This window comes from Coregonus clupeaformis, unplaced genomic scaffold, assembly GCF_020615455.1.
Source record: "Coregonus clupeaformis isolate EN_2021a unplaced genomic scaffold, ASM2061545v1 scaf0962, whole genome shotgun sequence".
NCBI classification, from domain to species: Eukaryota; Metazoa; Chordata; class Actinopteri; order Salmoniformes; family Salmonidae; genus Coregonus; species Coregonus clupeaformis.
In genome coordinates, this window is record NW_025534416.1 from 189,264 (window position 1) to 203,421 (window position 14,158).

Genomic DNA, 14,158 nt, shown 5'->3' on the forward strand with positions numbered 1-14,158 from the left:
GTAGTTATCGCGTTGTCCGTGATTTGAGACTCGGGGCATCGTTGAAGGTCTGGTTGATGTTGTTGGGGCAGAGGAAGATGGCGGCTCGCTGGAGTAGTGAGAATGTCGTGGTGGAATTCCGAGATGCACAGGTACTTTAGTAAAACAGGCTTTAAATGAGAGTTGTGAGATGTAGCTAGCTAATGCAACATGTGTTGCCAAAGATATTTATAACTTTCCTATTCTGTCTGTGGTGATGTCATACTGTCCCTAGTGAAAAAGTGGTAGTTATCTTTGAGTAGTGAGGGAGTAAGTTCCCTAAAAGTGTCACAGTTCAAAGATGTCCCACTCAGTTGCAGGACTGTTGGGAGTTTTGTTTCATCAGGTCAAATGCACTAGATCCCACATATCCAGTTTACAGACATTGATCCATGCACAAGTTCTCGCAGCAATACTTTGCATGAAAACAAATAAAAAACCAAACGTGCTGCACTGCTGACTCAGATGCTGCTGGCTAAATGGTCCCATCTTACTGGCCCTCTGCATGATGCTCACATGATCTTCACTGACTCGGAAACTAACCATAAATATTACTTCATAATAATACTTTTTGGTCACAGGTCCAGGAATGGCTGAAGAATTGCAAAATGTACCTGGAGCTAACGCTGCATATAGCAGTACTGGGTGATTAGAAAAGTCATAGTCAATCGATCAATAGTATAATAATACTTTTAGCAAAACTATTTATCTTTCATTTACAATCTGTAGAAACTATGAAAATAGAAATCTTCAGAACTTTTGTGAAACAGCACAGTTAAAAATATATGGCAAATAGAAATCAAACTGAATGGACATTTGTGGGCCTCTGTAGCTCAGCTGGTAGAGCACGGCGCTTGTAACGCCAAGGTAGTGGGTTCGATCCCCGGGACCACCCATACACAAACAAAAATGTATGCACGCATGACTGTAAGTCGCTTTGGATAGAAGCGTCTGCTAAATGGCTTATTATTATTATATATTATTATTACATCAGAAATAGATGGGAGAGGTTGAGGGTAGAGGAAGGGCAGGACTAAAAACAAATAAAATATAACTATTGTAAAAAAGATTATGTCCATAAAATGTATATAGTGTGTATAAGCTGGAAGTAGAAGCCTAAGTGTTGTTGTTAATTAGTTTACTCCAATTAGGGGAGGAGTGGTAGGGTTAGGGGAAAATAATAAAGGAAAATATATTTTTTAAAGATATGTATGTAGTGTGTGTGTATATATACAGTACCAGTCAAAAGTTTGGACACACCTACTCATTCCAGGGTTTTGTACATTGTAGAATAATAGTGAAGACATCAAAACTATGAAATAACACATATGGAATCATGTAGTAACCAAAAAAGTGGTAAACAAATCAAAATATATTTTGTATTTGAGATTCTTCAAATAGCCACCGTTTGCCTTGATGACAGCTTTGCACACTCTTGGCATTCTCTCAACCAGCTTCACCTGGAATGCTTTTCCAACAGTCTTGAAGGAGTTCCCACATATGCTGAGCACTTGTTGGCTGCTTTTCCTTCACTCTGCCGTCCAATTCATCCCAAACCATCTCAATTGGGTTGAGGTCGGGGGATTGTGGAGGCCAGGTCATCTGATGCAGCACTCCATCACTCTCCTTCTTGGTAAAATAGCTCTTACACAGCCTGGAGGTGTGTTGGGTCATTGTCCTGTTGAAAATCAAATGATAGTCCCACTAAGCCCAAACCAGATGGGATGGCGAATCGCTGCAGAATGCTGTGGTAGCCATGCTGGTTAAGTGTGCTTTGAATTCGAAATAAATCACAAACAGTGTCACCAGCGAAGCACCCCCACACCATAACACCTCCTCCTCCATGCTTTACGGTGGGAAATACACATGCGGAGATCATCCGTTCACCCACACCGTGTCTCACAAAGCCACGGCGATTGGAACCAAAAATCTCAAATTTGGAATCCAGACCAAAGGACACATTTCCACCGGTCTAATGTCCGTTGCTCGTGTTTCTTGGCCTAAGCAAGTCTCTTCTTCTTATTGGTGTCCTTTAGTCGTGGTTTCGTTGCAGCAATTCGACCATGAAGGCCTGATTCACACAGTTTTCTCTGAACAGTTGATGTTGAGATGTGTCTGTTACTTGAACTCGGTGAAGCATTTATTTGGGCTGCAATTTCTGAGTCTGGTAACTCTAATGAACTGATCCTCTGCAACAGAGGTAACTCTGGGTCTTCCATTCCTGTGGCGGTCCTCATGAGAGCCAGTTTCATCATAGTGCTTGATAGTTTTTGTGACTGCACTTGAAGAAACTTTCAAAGTTCTTGAAATGTTCTGTATTGACTGACCTTCATGTCTTAAAGTAATGATGGACTGTCATTTCTCTTTGCTTATTTGAGCTGTTCTTGCCATAATATGGACTTGGTCTTTTACCAAATAGGGCTATCTTCTGTATACCCCCCTACCTTGTCACAACACAACTGATTGGCTCAAAAGCATTAAGAAGGAAAGACATTCCACAAATGATCTTTTAAGAAGGCACACCTGTTAATTGAAATGCATTCCAGGTGACTACCTCATGAAGCTGGTTGAGAGAATGCCAAGAGTGTGCAAAGCTGTCATCAAGGCAAAGGGTGGCTATTTGAAGAATCTCAAATATGAAATAGATTTTGATTTGTTTAACCACTTTTTTGGTTACTACATGATTCCGTATGTTTTATTTCATAGTTTTGATGTCTTCACTATTATTCTGCAATGTAGAAAATAGTAAAAATAAAGAAAAACCCTTGAATGAGTAGGTGTGTCCAAACCTTTGACTGGTACTGTATATAAAAAAAAATATATATAAATATGGGGGATTGGAATTGATGCGAACAATTACATTAATGGAAGCTACAATCTTTCTGCAATATTAAGCTGATCTACCCCCTAACAAATAATACTATGCTTGTTGGTTGTTATCTTTTCAGGCCACTGCTATGTCCGTGGACTGCCTGGGTCGACATGCTGTCCTGTCTGGGTGGGTACCAGTCCAGTTCTTTACCACAGGTTACAGCACCATCACCACACACTGACATTCCTTACCAGCTGAGGCTGTTGATTCACTGTAGCTCTGTCTCAGTCAACATCACTGTAGCTCCGCCTCAGTCAACATCACTGTAGCTCTGCCTCAGTCAACATCACTGTAGCTCCGCCTCAGTCAACATCACTGTAGCTCTGCCTCAGTCAACATCACTGTAGCTCTGCCTCAGTCAACATCACTGTAGCTCCGCCTCAGTCAACATCACTGTAGGTCTGCCTCAGTCAACATCACTGTAGCTCTGCTTCAGTCAACATCACTGTAGCTCTGCCTCTCAGCTGAGCATCACTGTAGCTCTGCCTCAGTCAACATCACTGTAGCTCTGCCTCAGTCAACATCACTGTAGCTCTGCCTCAGTCAACATCACTGTAGCTCCGCCTCAGTCAACATCACTGTAGCTCTGCCTCAGTCAACATCACTGTAGCTCTGCTCTCAGTCAACATCACTGTAGCTCTGCCTCAGTCAACATCACTGTAGCTCTCGTCTCAGTCAACATCACTGTAGCTCCGCCTCAGTCAACATCACTGTAGCTCTGCCTCAGTCAACATCACTGTAGCTCTCGCTCAGTCAACATCACTGGTAGCTCTCTCTCATTCAACATCACTGTAGCTCTGCCTCAGTCAATATCACTGTAGCTCCGTCTCAGTCAACATCACTGTAGCTCCGCCTCAGTCAACATCACTGTAGCTCCGCCTCAGTCAACATCACTGTAGCTCCGCCTCAGTCAACATCACTGTAGCTCCGCCTCAGTCAACATCACTGTAGCTCCGCCTCAGTCAACATCACTGTAGCTCCGCCTCAGTCAACATCACTGTAGCTCTGCCTCAGTCAACATCACTGTAGCTCCGCCTCAGTCAACATCACTGTAGCTCCGCCTCAGTCAACATCACTGTAGCTCCGCCTCAGTCAACATCACTGTAGCTCTCTCTCAGTCAACATCACTGTAGCTCCGCCTCAGTCAACATCACTGTAGCTCTGCCTCAGTCAACATCTATCAGGCCATAAGGCAACAGTGTCATGTCACGATGGTGGTCCTCTGTAGCTCAGCTGGTAGAGCACGGTGCTTGTAACGCCAGGGTAGTGGGTTCGATCCCCGGGACCCTCCAAATGTATGCACGCATGACTGTAAGTCGCTTTGGATAAAAGCGTCTGCTAAATGGCATAAATGTGGATGAATCAGATGTAAATGGATGGGAGGTGGTAATATCCTGTGTGTTGTATCTCCCCTCCTGTAGACGGAGGTTTCTGTATGTGGTGAACCTGGAGACTCCTTCTGAAGCGCCCAGGAAGATTGGTAGACCGAGCAAGTGGGACGTGGGGACAGTTCAGTGGAACCCTCACAAGGCGGAGTCCCACGTCTTCGCTGCCTCTGTGAGTAACTCTGTTAAAACGGCAACAATAACATTAACATTTCATCAAATTGCCTTAAATATACTTTTTTCTATCGTTTTACATTTACTTTTTATATTTGAGTGATTTAGCAGACGCTCTTATCCAGAGAGTCATTTAGCAGACGCGCTTATCCAGAGAGTCATTTAGCAGACGCTCTTATCCAGAGAGTCATTTAGCAGACGCTCTTATCCAGAGAGTCATTTAGCAGACGCGCTTATCCAGAGAGTCATTTAGCAGACGCTCTTATCCAGAGAGTCATTTAGCAGACGCTCTTATCCAGAGAGTCATTTAGCAGACGCTCTTATCCAGAGAGTCATTTAGCAGACGCGCTTATCCAGAGAGTCATTTAGCAGACGCTCTTATCCAGAGAGTCATTTAGCAGACGCGCTTATCCAGAGAGTCATTTAGCAGACGCGCTTATCCAGAGAGTCATTTAGCAGACGCGCTTATCCAGAGAGTCATTTAGCAGACGCGCTTATCCAGAGAGTCATTTAGCAGACGCGCTTATCCAGAGAGTCATTTAGCAGACGCTCTTATCCAGAGAGTCATTTAGCAGACGCTCTTATCCAGAGAGTCATTTAGCAGACGCTCTTATCCAGAGAGTCATTTAGCAGACGCTCTTATCCAGAGAGTCATTTAGCAGACGCTCTTATCCAGAGAGTCATTTAGCAGACGCTCTTATCCAGAGAGTCATTTAGCAGACGCTCTTATCCAGAGAGTCATTTAGCAGACGCTCTTATCCAGAGAGTCATTTAGCAGACGCTCTTATCCAGAGAGTCATTTAGCAGACGCTCTTATCCAGAGAGTCATTTAGCAGACGCTCTTATCCAGAGAGTCATTTAGCAGACTCTCTTATCCAGAGAGTCATTTAGCAGACATCACTGCCCACGTGGTGGCACCATAACATCCAGTCTCTGCTCAGTAGGCCCTGTGGGTTTTGTGTTTGCAGAGTAACCAGCGGGTGGACCTGTACACATGGCGGGATGGCTGTGGGGAAGTCCACGCGTCCCTGCAGGGACACACACGAGTCATCAGGTAACACAGAGGAGATGCTCTAGGCTGGGGCCCAACATGCACCCTATTCCCTATAGAGGGCCCTGGTCAAATGGAGTGCCCTATATAGGGGATAGGGTGCTATTTGGGCCCCAGCCTGATGTTTCTGGTTATGTACTGTAGCATCTATGTTGCCAGGTCACTGATTGTGTTCGTATCCTACAGTGACTTGGACTGGTCCTGGTTTGAACCAGAGTATCTGGTCACCAGCTCTGTAGACACCTACATCTGTATCTGGGACACCAGGTAGGATATACCACTTTACTATAAACACTTCTCTCTCTCTCTCTCTCTCTCTCTCTCTCTCTCTCCCTGTCTCTCTCCCTGTCTCTCTCTCTCTCTTTCTCTCCCTCTCCCTCTCCCTCTCCCTCTCCCTCTCCCTCTCCCTCTCTCTCTCTCTCTCTCTCTCTCTCTCTCTCTCTCTCTCTCTCTCTCTCTCTCTCTCTCTCTCTCTCTCTCTCTGCATCCATACTTTCATCTGTTTTCACTTTCAATGTAGAATCATGTAGATGGTTTATAGTTCAGGGCTAGGCTTGATATATGTCCGGGAAACCAGCCTTTAATATTAGGCCTTAACAACACTGTAAATCTGTCTGTATGATCTCACAGAGACACAAGGAAACCAGCCTTTAGATGAAATGATTGATGTTAGGCCTTAACAACACTGTAAATCTGTCTGTATGATCTCACAGAGACACAAGGAAACCTACAGTGACATTGTCTGCAGTGGGTGAGTATGCACTTCAATCTTTAAATAATCAGAGTTTGGCCTTTCCAGTTCATCTGTCTTGGATTCACAATCTCTCTCTCTCTCTCTCTCTCTCTCTCTCTCTCTCTCTCTCTCTCTCTCTCTCTCTCTCTCTCTCTCTCTCTCTCTCTCTCTCTCTCTCTCTCTCTCTCTCTCTCTCTCTCTCTCTCTCTCTCTCTCTCTCTCTCTCTCTCTCTCTCTCTCTCTCTCTCTCTCTCTCTCTCTCTCTCTCTCTCATCCCTCCTCTCTCTCTCTCTCTCTCTCTCTGTCTATGTCTCTCTCTCTCTCTCTCTCTCTCTCTCTCTCTCTCTCTCTCTCTCTCTCTCTCATCCCTCCTCTCTCTCTCTCTCTCTCTCTCCATCCCTCCTCTCTCTCTCTCTCGCAATTCCATTCAATTAAATTCAAAGCACTTTATTGTCATGGGAAACGTATGTTAACATTGCCAAAGCAAGTGAAATAGATAATAAACAAAAGTGAAATAAACAATAAATATTAACAGTAAACATTACACTCAGAAGTTTCAAAAGAATAAAGACATTTCAAATGTCATATTATGTCTATATACAGTGTTGTAACAATGTGAAAATAGTTAAAGTACAAATGGGAAAATAAATCAACATAAATTTGGGTTGTATTTCCAATGGTGTTTGTTCTTCACTGGTTGCCCTTTTCTTGTGGCAACAGGTCACTAATCTTGCTGCTGTGATGGCACACTGTGGTTTTTCACCCAATAGATAAAGGAGTTTATCAAATTAGGGTTTGTTTTTTCAAATTCTTTGTGGATCGCTGTAATCTGAGGGAAATATGTGTCTCTAATGTGGTCATACATTTGGCAGGAGGTTAGGAAGTGCAGCTCAGTTTCCACCTCATTTTGTGGGCAGTGTGCACATAGCCTGTCTTCTCTTGAGAGCCAGGTCTGCCTACGGTGGCCTCTCTCAATAGCAAGGCTATGCTCACTGAGTCTGTACATAGTCAAAGTTTTCCTTAAGTTTGGGTCAGTCACAGTGGTCAGGTATTCTGCACTGCGTACTCTCTGTTTAGGGCCAAATAGCATTCTAGTTTGCGCTGTTTCTTTGTTAATTTTTTCCAATGTGTCAAGTAATTCTCTTTTTGTTTTCTCATGATTTGGTTGGGTCTAATTGTATTGTTGTCCTGGGGCTCTGTGGGGTCTGTTTGTGTTTGTGAACAGAGCCCCAGGACAAGCTTACTTAGGGGACTCTTCTCCAGGTTCATCTCTCTGTAGGTGATAGCTTTGTTATGGAAGGTTTGGGAATCGCTTCCTTTTAAGTGGTTGTAGAATTTAACGGCTCTTTTCTGGATTTTGATAATTAGCGGGTATTGGCCTAATTCTGCTCTGCATGCATTATTTGGTGTTTTACGTTGTACACTGAGGATATTTTTGGTGTTTGTCCCATTTTGTGAATTCTTGGTTGGTGAGCGGACCCCAGACCTCACAACCATAAAGGGCAATGGGTTCTATAACTGATTCAAGTATTTTTAGCCAGATCCTAATTCATATGTCGAATTTTATGTTCCTTTTGATGGCATAGAAGGCCCTTCTTGCCTTGTCTCTCAGATCTAAGGCAACGGTGTCTAGATGGAATTTTGTATTTGTGGTCCTGGCAACTGGACCTTTTTTGGAACACCATTATTTTTGTCTTACTGAGATTTACTGTCAGGGCCCAGGTCTGACAGAATCTGTGCAGAAGATCTAGGTGCTGCTGTAGGCCCTCCTTGGTTGGGGACAGAAGCACCAGATCATCAGCAAACAGAAGACATTTGACTTCAGATTCTAGTAGGGTGATGCCGGGTGCTGCAGACTGTTCTAGTGCCCTCGCCAATTCGTTGATATAAATGTTGAAGAGGGTGGGGCTTAAGCTGCATCCCTGTCTCACCCCCCACGGCCCTGTGGAAAGAAATGTGTGTGTTTTTTAACTGCACACTTGTTGTTTGTGTACATGGATTTTATAATGTCGGATGTTTTTCCCCCAACCCAACTTTCCATCAATTTGTATAGCAGAACCTCATGCCAAATTGAGTCAAAAGCTTTTTTGAAATCAACAAAGCATGAGAAGACTTTGCCTTTCTTTTGGTTTGTTTGTTAATTAGGGTGTTCAGGGTGAATACGTGGTCTGTCGTACGGTAATTTGGTAAAAAGCCAATTTGACATTTGCTCAGTACATTGTTTTCACTGAGGAAATGAACTAGTCTGCTGTTAATGATAATGCAGAGGATTTTCCCAAGGTTGCTGTTGACGCATATCCCACGGTAGTTATTGGGGTCAAATGTGTCTCCACTTTTGTGGATTGGGGTGATCAGTCCTTGGTTCCAAATATTGGGGAAGATGCCAGAGCTAAGGATGATGTTAAAGAGTTTAAGTATAGCCAATTGGAATTTGTGGTCTGTATATTTTATAATTTCATTGACTTGCTGCTATTCCAGTTTCAACTGTTCTGCCTGCGGCTACGAAACCCCTACCTGTCCCAGACCTGCTGTTTTCAACTCTTTAATGATCGGCTATGAAAAGCCAACTGAGAGACCTGAGCCCTAGGACCATACGTCGGGACTACCGGCCGTGGTGACTCCTTGCTGTCCCCAGTCCGCCTGGCCTTGCTGCTATTCCAGTTTCAACTGTTCTGCCTGCGGTTATGGAACCCCTACCTGTCCCAGACCTGCTGTTTTCAACTCTTAATGATCGGCTATGAAAAGCCAACTGAGATTTATTCCTGATTATTATTTGACCATGCTTGTCACTTATGAACATTTTTGAACATCTTGGCATGGTTCTGTTATAATCTCCACCCGGCACAGCCAGAAGAGGACTGGCCACCCCTCATAGCCTGGTTCCTCTCTAGGTTTCTTCCTAGGCTTTCGCCTTTCTAGGGAGTTTTTCCTAGCCACCGTGCTTCTACACCTGCATTACTAGCTGTTTGGGGTTTTAGGCTGGGTTTCTGTACAGCACTTCGAGATATTAGCTGATGTAAGAAGGGCTATATAAAATAAAATTGATTGATTGATTGATACCATCAACACCACAGGTCTTTCTCTCTCTCTCTCTCTTTCACCATCTCTCTCTCTCTCTCTCTCTCTCTCTCTCTCTCTCTCTCTCTCTCTCTCTCTCTCTCTCTCTCTCTCTCTCTCTCTCTCTCTCTCTCTCTCTCTCTCTCTCTCCATCCCTCCCTCCTTTCAATTCAGTAGACTTTATTGACATGGCAAGTTAAATTACTTACATTGTCAAAGTATACATATACCAAAAATGTTGGGACCAACAGCAATAATAATAGTAGTAGTGGAAATGGGATTACCATTAACAGCAACTACAACAACAATATTAATGAGAATAAGAATACATTAAAGCAATAGTAGTCGACCAGTCTCAACCTGACTGAGAAGACACATTACATGGTATGAAAGCCAAAACAAAACAGGAAATATTATTGACATTACATTACACTTTTCACTGGCTGTCCCTCAGGTTGTGGCAGGAGGACACATATTTGGCTGCCAGAACTGCACATTTTGGCTTTTCACCCAATAAATATTTGATTTCTTCTGCATATTTTATAGTTTCAAATTCTTTGTACTGAATGATCTCTCTCTCTCTCTGTCTCTCTCTCTGTCTCTCTCTCTGTTTCTCTCTGTCTCTCTCTCTGTTTCTCTCTCTCTCTCTCTGTCTCTCTCTCTGCTCTCTCTCTCTCTCTCTCTCTCTCTCTGTTTCTCTCTCTCTCTCTCTCTCTCTCTCTCTCTCTCTCTCTCTCTCTCTCTCTCTCTCTCTCTCTCTCTCTCTCTCTCTCTCTCTCTCTCTCTCTCTCTCTCTCCATCCCTCTCTCCCCCCCCCCCTCCCCCTGTAGCGGGGGCATCCCAGGTGAAGTGGAACAAGCGTAATCAGAACCTTCTGGCCTCCAGTCATGATGGAGACGTTCGCATCTGGGACAAGAGGGTCAGTACCACACTATAACCTCTGGAGGATCCTCTGGGGTCAGTAGAGGGACAGTACCACACTATAACCTCTGGAGGATCAATGCTAAATGGTATACTGGTACACACTGACTAGTTGATCAGAGAGGAGTGGCAGAATTTTCAATGATCATGGTTTTTTACACCTTAAGGAAAGATTTCATTTAAGATTGAAAATATTGAAGTGCCCTGTGTCTCTGTAACATGTTCAGTGAGTGTCTCTGTAACATGTTCAGTGAGTGTCTCTGTAACATGTTCAGTGAGTGTCTCTGTGTCTCGGTTTGTGTCTGATAGTCATGTGTATCTATTTCCCAGAAACCCAACACAGCTGTGGAGTATGTTGCAGCTCACCTGTCAAAGATCCATGGTCTGGACTGGCACCCTGACAACGAATACATCCTGGCAACGTCCAGTCAGGACAACTCAGTCAGGGTAAATTAACATACATATCTTTCCCTAGAACGCCATAGCTACCGTAAAACTTCAATTAAACGAAGTCTCAAATAGCCGCCTGTCCCTTTTAATAGCTGGGGAACGGCACACATTTCATCAAATGAACGCCGGGTCTAAATCAATTGTTTTTAGAGGTTACCATACATTTCCATGAATTGTTTATGAGGTTTAATGTTTGATTTGTTACATTAAATAATTCCGTAATTACTCAAATTGTCAAACATCGGTTTTTATCGCATGTAATCAACTTCTAGCCATCTGCTGCTAACAGCTGAGAACTGCTAACTGGCAAGTACAAAAACAGTCGACGTTCAGACCCCCAGAAATCGCCAAATCGCCCTCTAGTGGCGGAAGTAAGAACTGCCGAAAATGCACAGTCAAAGAGGATAATTAATTATTCTGTCAAGGAAAATATTTATATATATTTTTTTTCAATAGAGGCATACTAAGACAAAAGAAACGTGACACAAGCTAGGTTTCCATCCAATTAGCGACAGATTTTAATATGAATATTCAAAAATCAGCATAAAAACAATATGCATATTTTCCCACCAGAGATGTTTCCATCAGACTGACTTGTTGCTGATAAAAGGCTGAGGACGTAGTGAACATAAAAATAACTTTTGCGGTTAAATTCCCATCTACCGAATTAAAAAATACTAGTTAAATGGTTTTCCATTGCATTTTCAACTCTACCGATGGTTTTCTCACAAAGAAATGTGCGTTATAATAATAAATAATATGCCCTTTAGCAGACGCTTTTATCCAAAGCGACGTACAGTCATGCGTGCATACATTTTTGTGTATGGGTGGTCCCGGGGATCGAACCCACTACCTTGGCGTTACAAGCGCCGTGCTCTACCAGCTGAGCTACAGAGGACCATTATATATTATATATAGCGAGTGTGCCCTCTCTGGTCTTGGCACGTGCGCTCTCGCCAGCAGCTCGCAGGTACAGTGTGGGTATAGCCTACATGATGAGGTCATTATGGACAAAAGAGAGAGATTCTTTTTTACTTGTCAAAACGGCAGCCAAGCATCGATGATCACGTCACCAGAATAAGACCCTCGATATTTATTGGAAAGGAGCGTCAAGCTCATCACCTCGCACCTTCAACACCCTGTGATGTTCATCAAAACGTATTTAATCTGTAGTCTAATAAACAACATGGCTTTCCCGGACAAGTCCTAGTGGGAAACCACACAACACGTCATCCTGTGACTCCAATTTTACTTCGGTATGATGATGTTATTTATATCAATATTTGCGCATAAAAGCACTTCCACTGACGTTTCTCGCGTATTACATTTTAATCGACACAAAAAAAGATCCCACCTTGTCTAGCGTGTTTAGTGTTGTCGACATTTTGGAAAGTTTTTACAGACAAATGTTCTGTTTCTATCACGGATTCAGCCGAGGCTGCCCCTCCTCCTTGCTCGGGCAGGCTTCGGCGTTCGTCGTCCCCGGAGTACTAGCTACTACCGATCTATGTTTCTGTGTTTGTCTTGTTTGGTCTTAATTGTGTACACCTGTTTTCCAATGATGTTGTATTATATTTCCCTATATAACACTCTGTCTTTCATTGTGTATTGTGTGTGATTGTTTTCGCCATTCGGCAGTAGCTTGTTGTGCGGGTTGTTTTTCCTCCCAGTAGCTGGTTGTGTGGGATTGTTTTCGCCATTCGGCAGTAGCTGGTTGTGTGGGATTGTTTTCGCCATTCGGCAGTAGCTGGTTGTGTGTGATTGTTTTCGCCATTCGGCAGTAGCTGGTTGTGTGGGATTGTTTTCGCCATTCGGCAGTAGCTGGTTGTGTGGGATTGTTTTCGCCATTCGGCAGTAGCTGGTTGTGCGGGTTGTTTTCGCCATTCGGCAGTAGCTGGTTGTGCGGGTTGTTTTTCCTCCCAGGGTGGAGGTTGTTTATACTCTGGTTACTTTAGAGGAAAGTACGTTTCCAGTTTGACTTCGTCCACCGCATTTCACGTACGCCTGTGACAGTTTCCATCAGGCCTGCCAGTTTTATTTTTATCTGACTCTTTACTGGTATAACAGGGTTGGATGGAAGCCTGGTTACACTCCGTAAATGACAACACATTAGTGCAGGAAATGAAGAAATGTATTAAAATGCTGGAATTAAACAATGAACTATGCAAATGAGCTAAAAGCTGTGTACTTTAAGGAAATAGAGGCCTAGGTCAAATAGAAGCCTGTCTGTAAAAAAAAAAAAAAAAAAGCGCCTGTTGTGTTCATTGATTTTTTTTAAAGCAAATAAACGCCTGGGCTATTAATTGAAGTTTTACGGTATGCGGGGATATTCACATAGCTATGATTCTCCCGTTGTACTGTATTACCGTGTCGTCCTTCAATCTCTCTGTGCAGTTCTGGGACTACAGACAGCCAAGGAAGTATCTGAACATCCTGTCCTGTCAGGTTCCAGTGTGGAAGGCCAGATATACAGTGAGTTGACTCTTCCTCTCACCAGTTCTCCTCATATGAAGAGTGGATATCTGCCTAAGTGTTAGGGATGTATTTCTGTCTATAATGGTGTGTGTGTGTGTGTGTGTGTGTGTGGCCGTGTGTGTGTGTGTGTAGCCCTTCTCCAATGGCCTGGTTACGGTGATGGTTCCCCAGCTGAGACGGGAGAACAGCTTGTTGCTATGGAGCACTCTGGACCTCAACAGCCCCGTTCACGCCTTCGTGGGACACGACGATGTGGTGCTGGAGTTCCAGTGGCGTCCGCAGACAGAGGGTAACACCCCATTCTAGAATATAAGATACTATATCATATAATATAACTCTTTACCAGCCTCGGTGCCTGGATAATGTATCATATAATATAACTCTTTACCAGCCTCGGTGCCTGGATAATGTATCATATAATATAACTCTTTACCAGCCTCGGTGCCTGGATAATGTATCATATAATATAACTCTTTACCAGCCTCGGTGCCTGGATAATGTATCATATAATATAACTCTTTACCAGCCTCGGTGCCTGGATAATGTATCATATAATATAACTCGTTACCAGCCTCGGTGCCTGGATAATGTATCATATAATATAACTCTTTACCAGCCTCGGTGCCTGGATAATGTATCATATAATATAACTCTTTACCAGCCTCGGTGCCTGGATAATGTATCATATAATATAACTCTTTACCAGCCTCGGTGCCTGGATAATGTATCATATAATATAACTCTAACCAGCCTCGGTGCCTGGATAATGTATCATATAATATAACTCGTTACCAGCCTCGGTGCCTGGATAATGTATCATATAATATAACTCTTTACCAGCCTCGGTGCCTGGATAATGTATCATATAATATAACTCTTTACCAGCCTCGGTGCCTGGATAATGTATCATATAATATAACTCTTTACCAGCCTCGGTGCCTGGATAATGTATCATATAATATAACTCTTTAACAGCCTCGGTGCCTGGATAATGTATCATATAATATAACTCTTTAACAGCC

General features: G+C 43.3%; 1 protein-coding gene across 1 annotated transcript; it reads left to right on the forward strand.

The window, feature by feature from the left end:
• Positions 1–23: 23 nt before the first annotated feature.
• On the forward strand, positions 24–13,457 carry wdr59 (WD repeat domain 59). Its single transcript, XM_045217197.1, has 10 exons — positions 24–131; positions 2,967–3,016; positions 4,312–4,447; positions 5,418–5,503; positions 5,687–5,767; positions 6,214–6,251; positions 10,121–10,209; positions 10,542–10,658; positions 13,056–13,133; positions 13,269–13,457. The coding sequence occupies exons 1-10, from the start codon at positions 57–59 to the stop codon at positions 13,440–13,442; spliced, it is 924 nt and encodes a 307-aa protein (XP_045073132.1). The 5' UTR covers positions 24–56; the 3' UTR covers positions 13,443–13,457.
• Positions 13,458–14,158: the final 701 nt, after the last annotated feature.

Bases quoted from the DNA above. Each gene is read 5' to 3' on its own strand.
- wdr59 (XM_045217197.1), top strand. From the start codon at position 57: ATGTTGTTGGGGCAGAGGAAGATGGCGGCTCGCTGGAGTAGTGAGAAT. The intron at 10,210-10,541 runs GTCAGTACCACA...TCTATTTCCCAG, and splicing joins TTCGCATCTGGGACAAGAGG to AAACCCAACACAGCTGTGGA. The intron at 10,659-13,055 runs GTAAATTAACAT...CTCTCTGTGCAG, and splicing joins GTCAGGACAACTCAGTCAGG to TTCTGGGACTACAGACAGCC.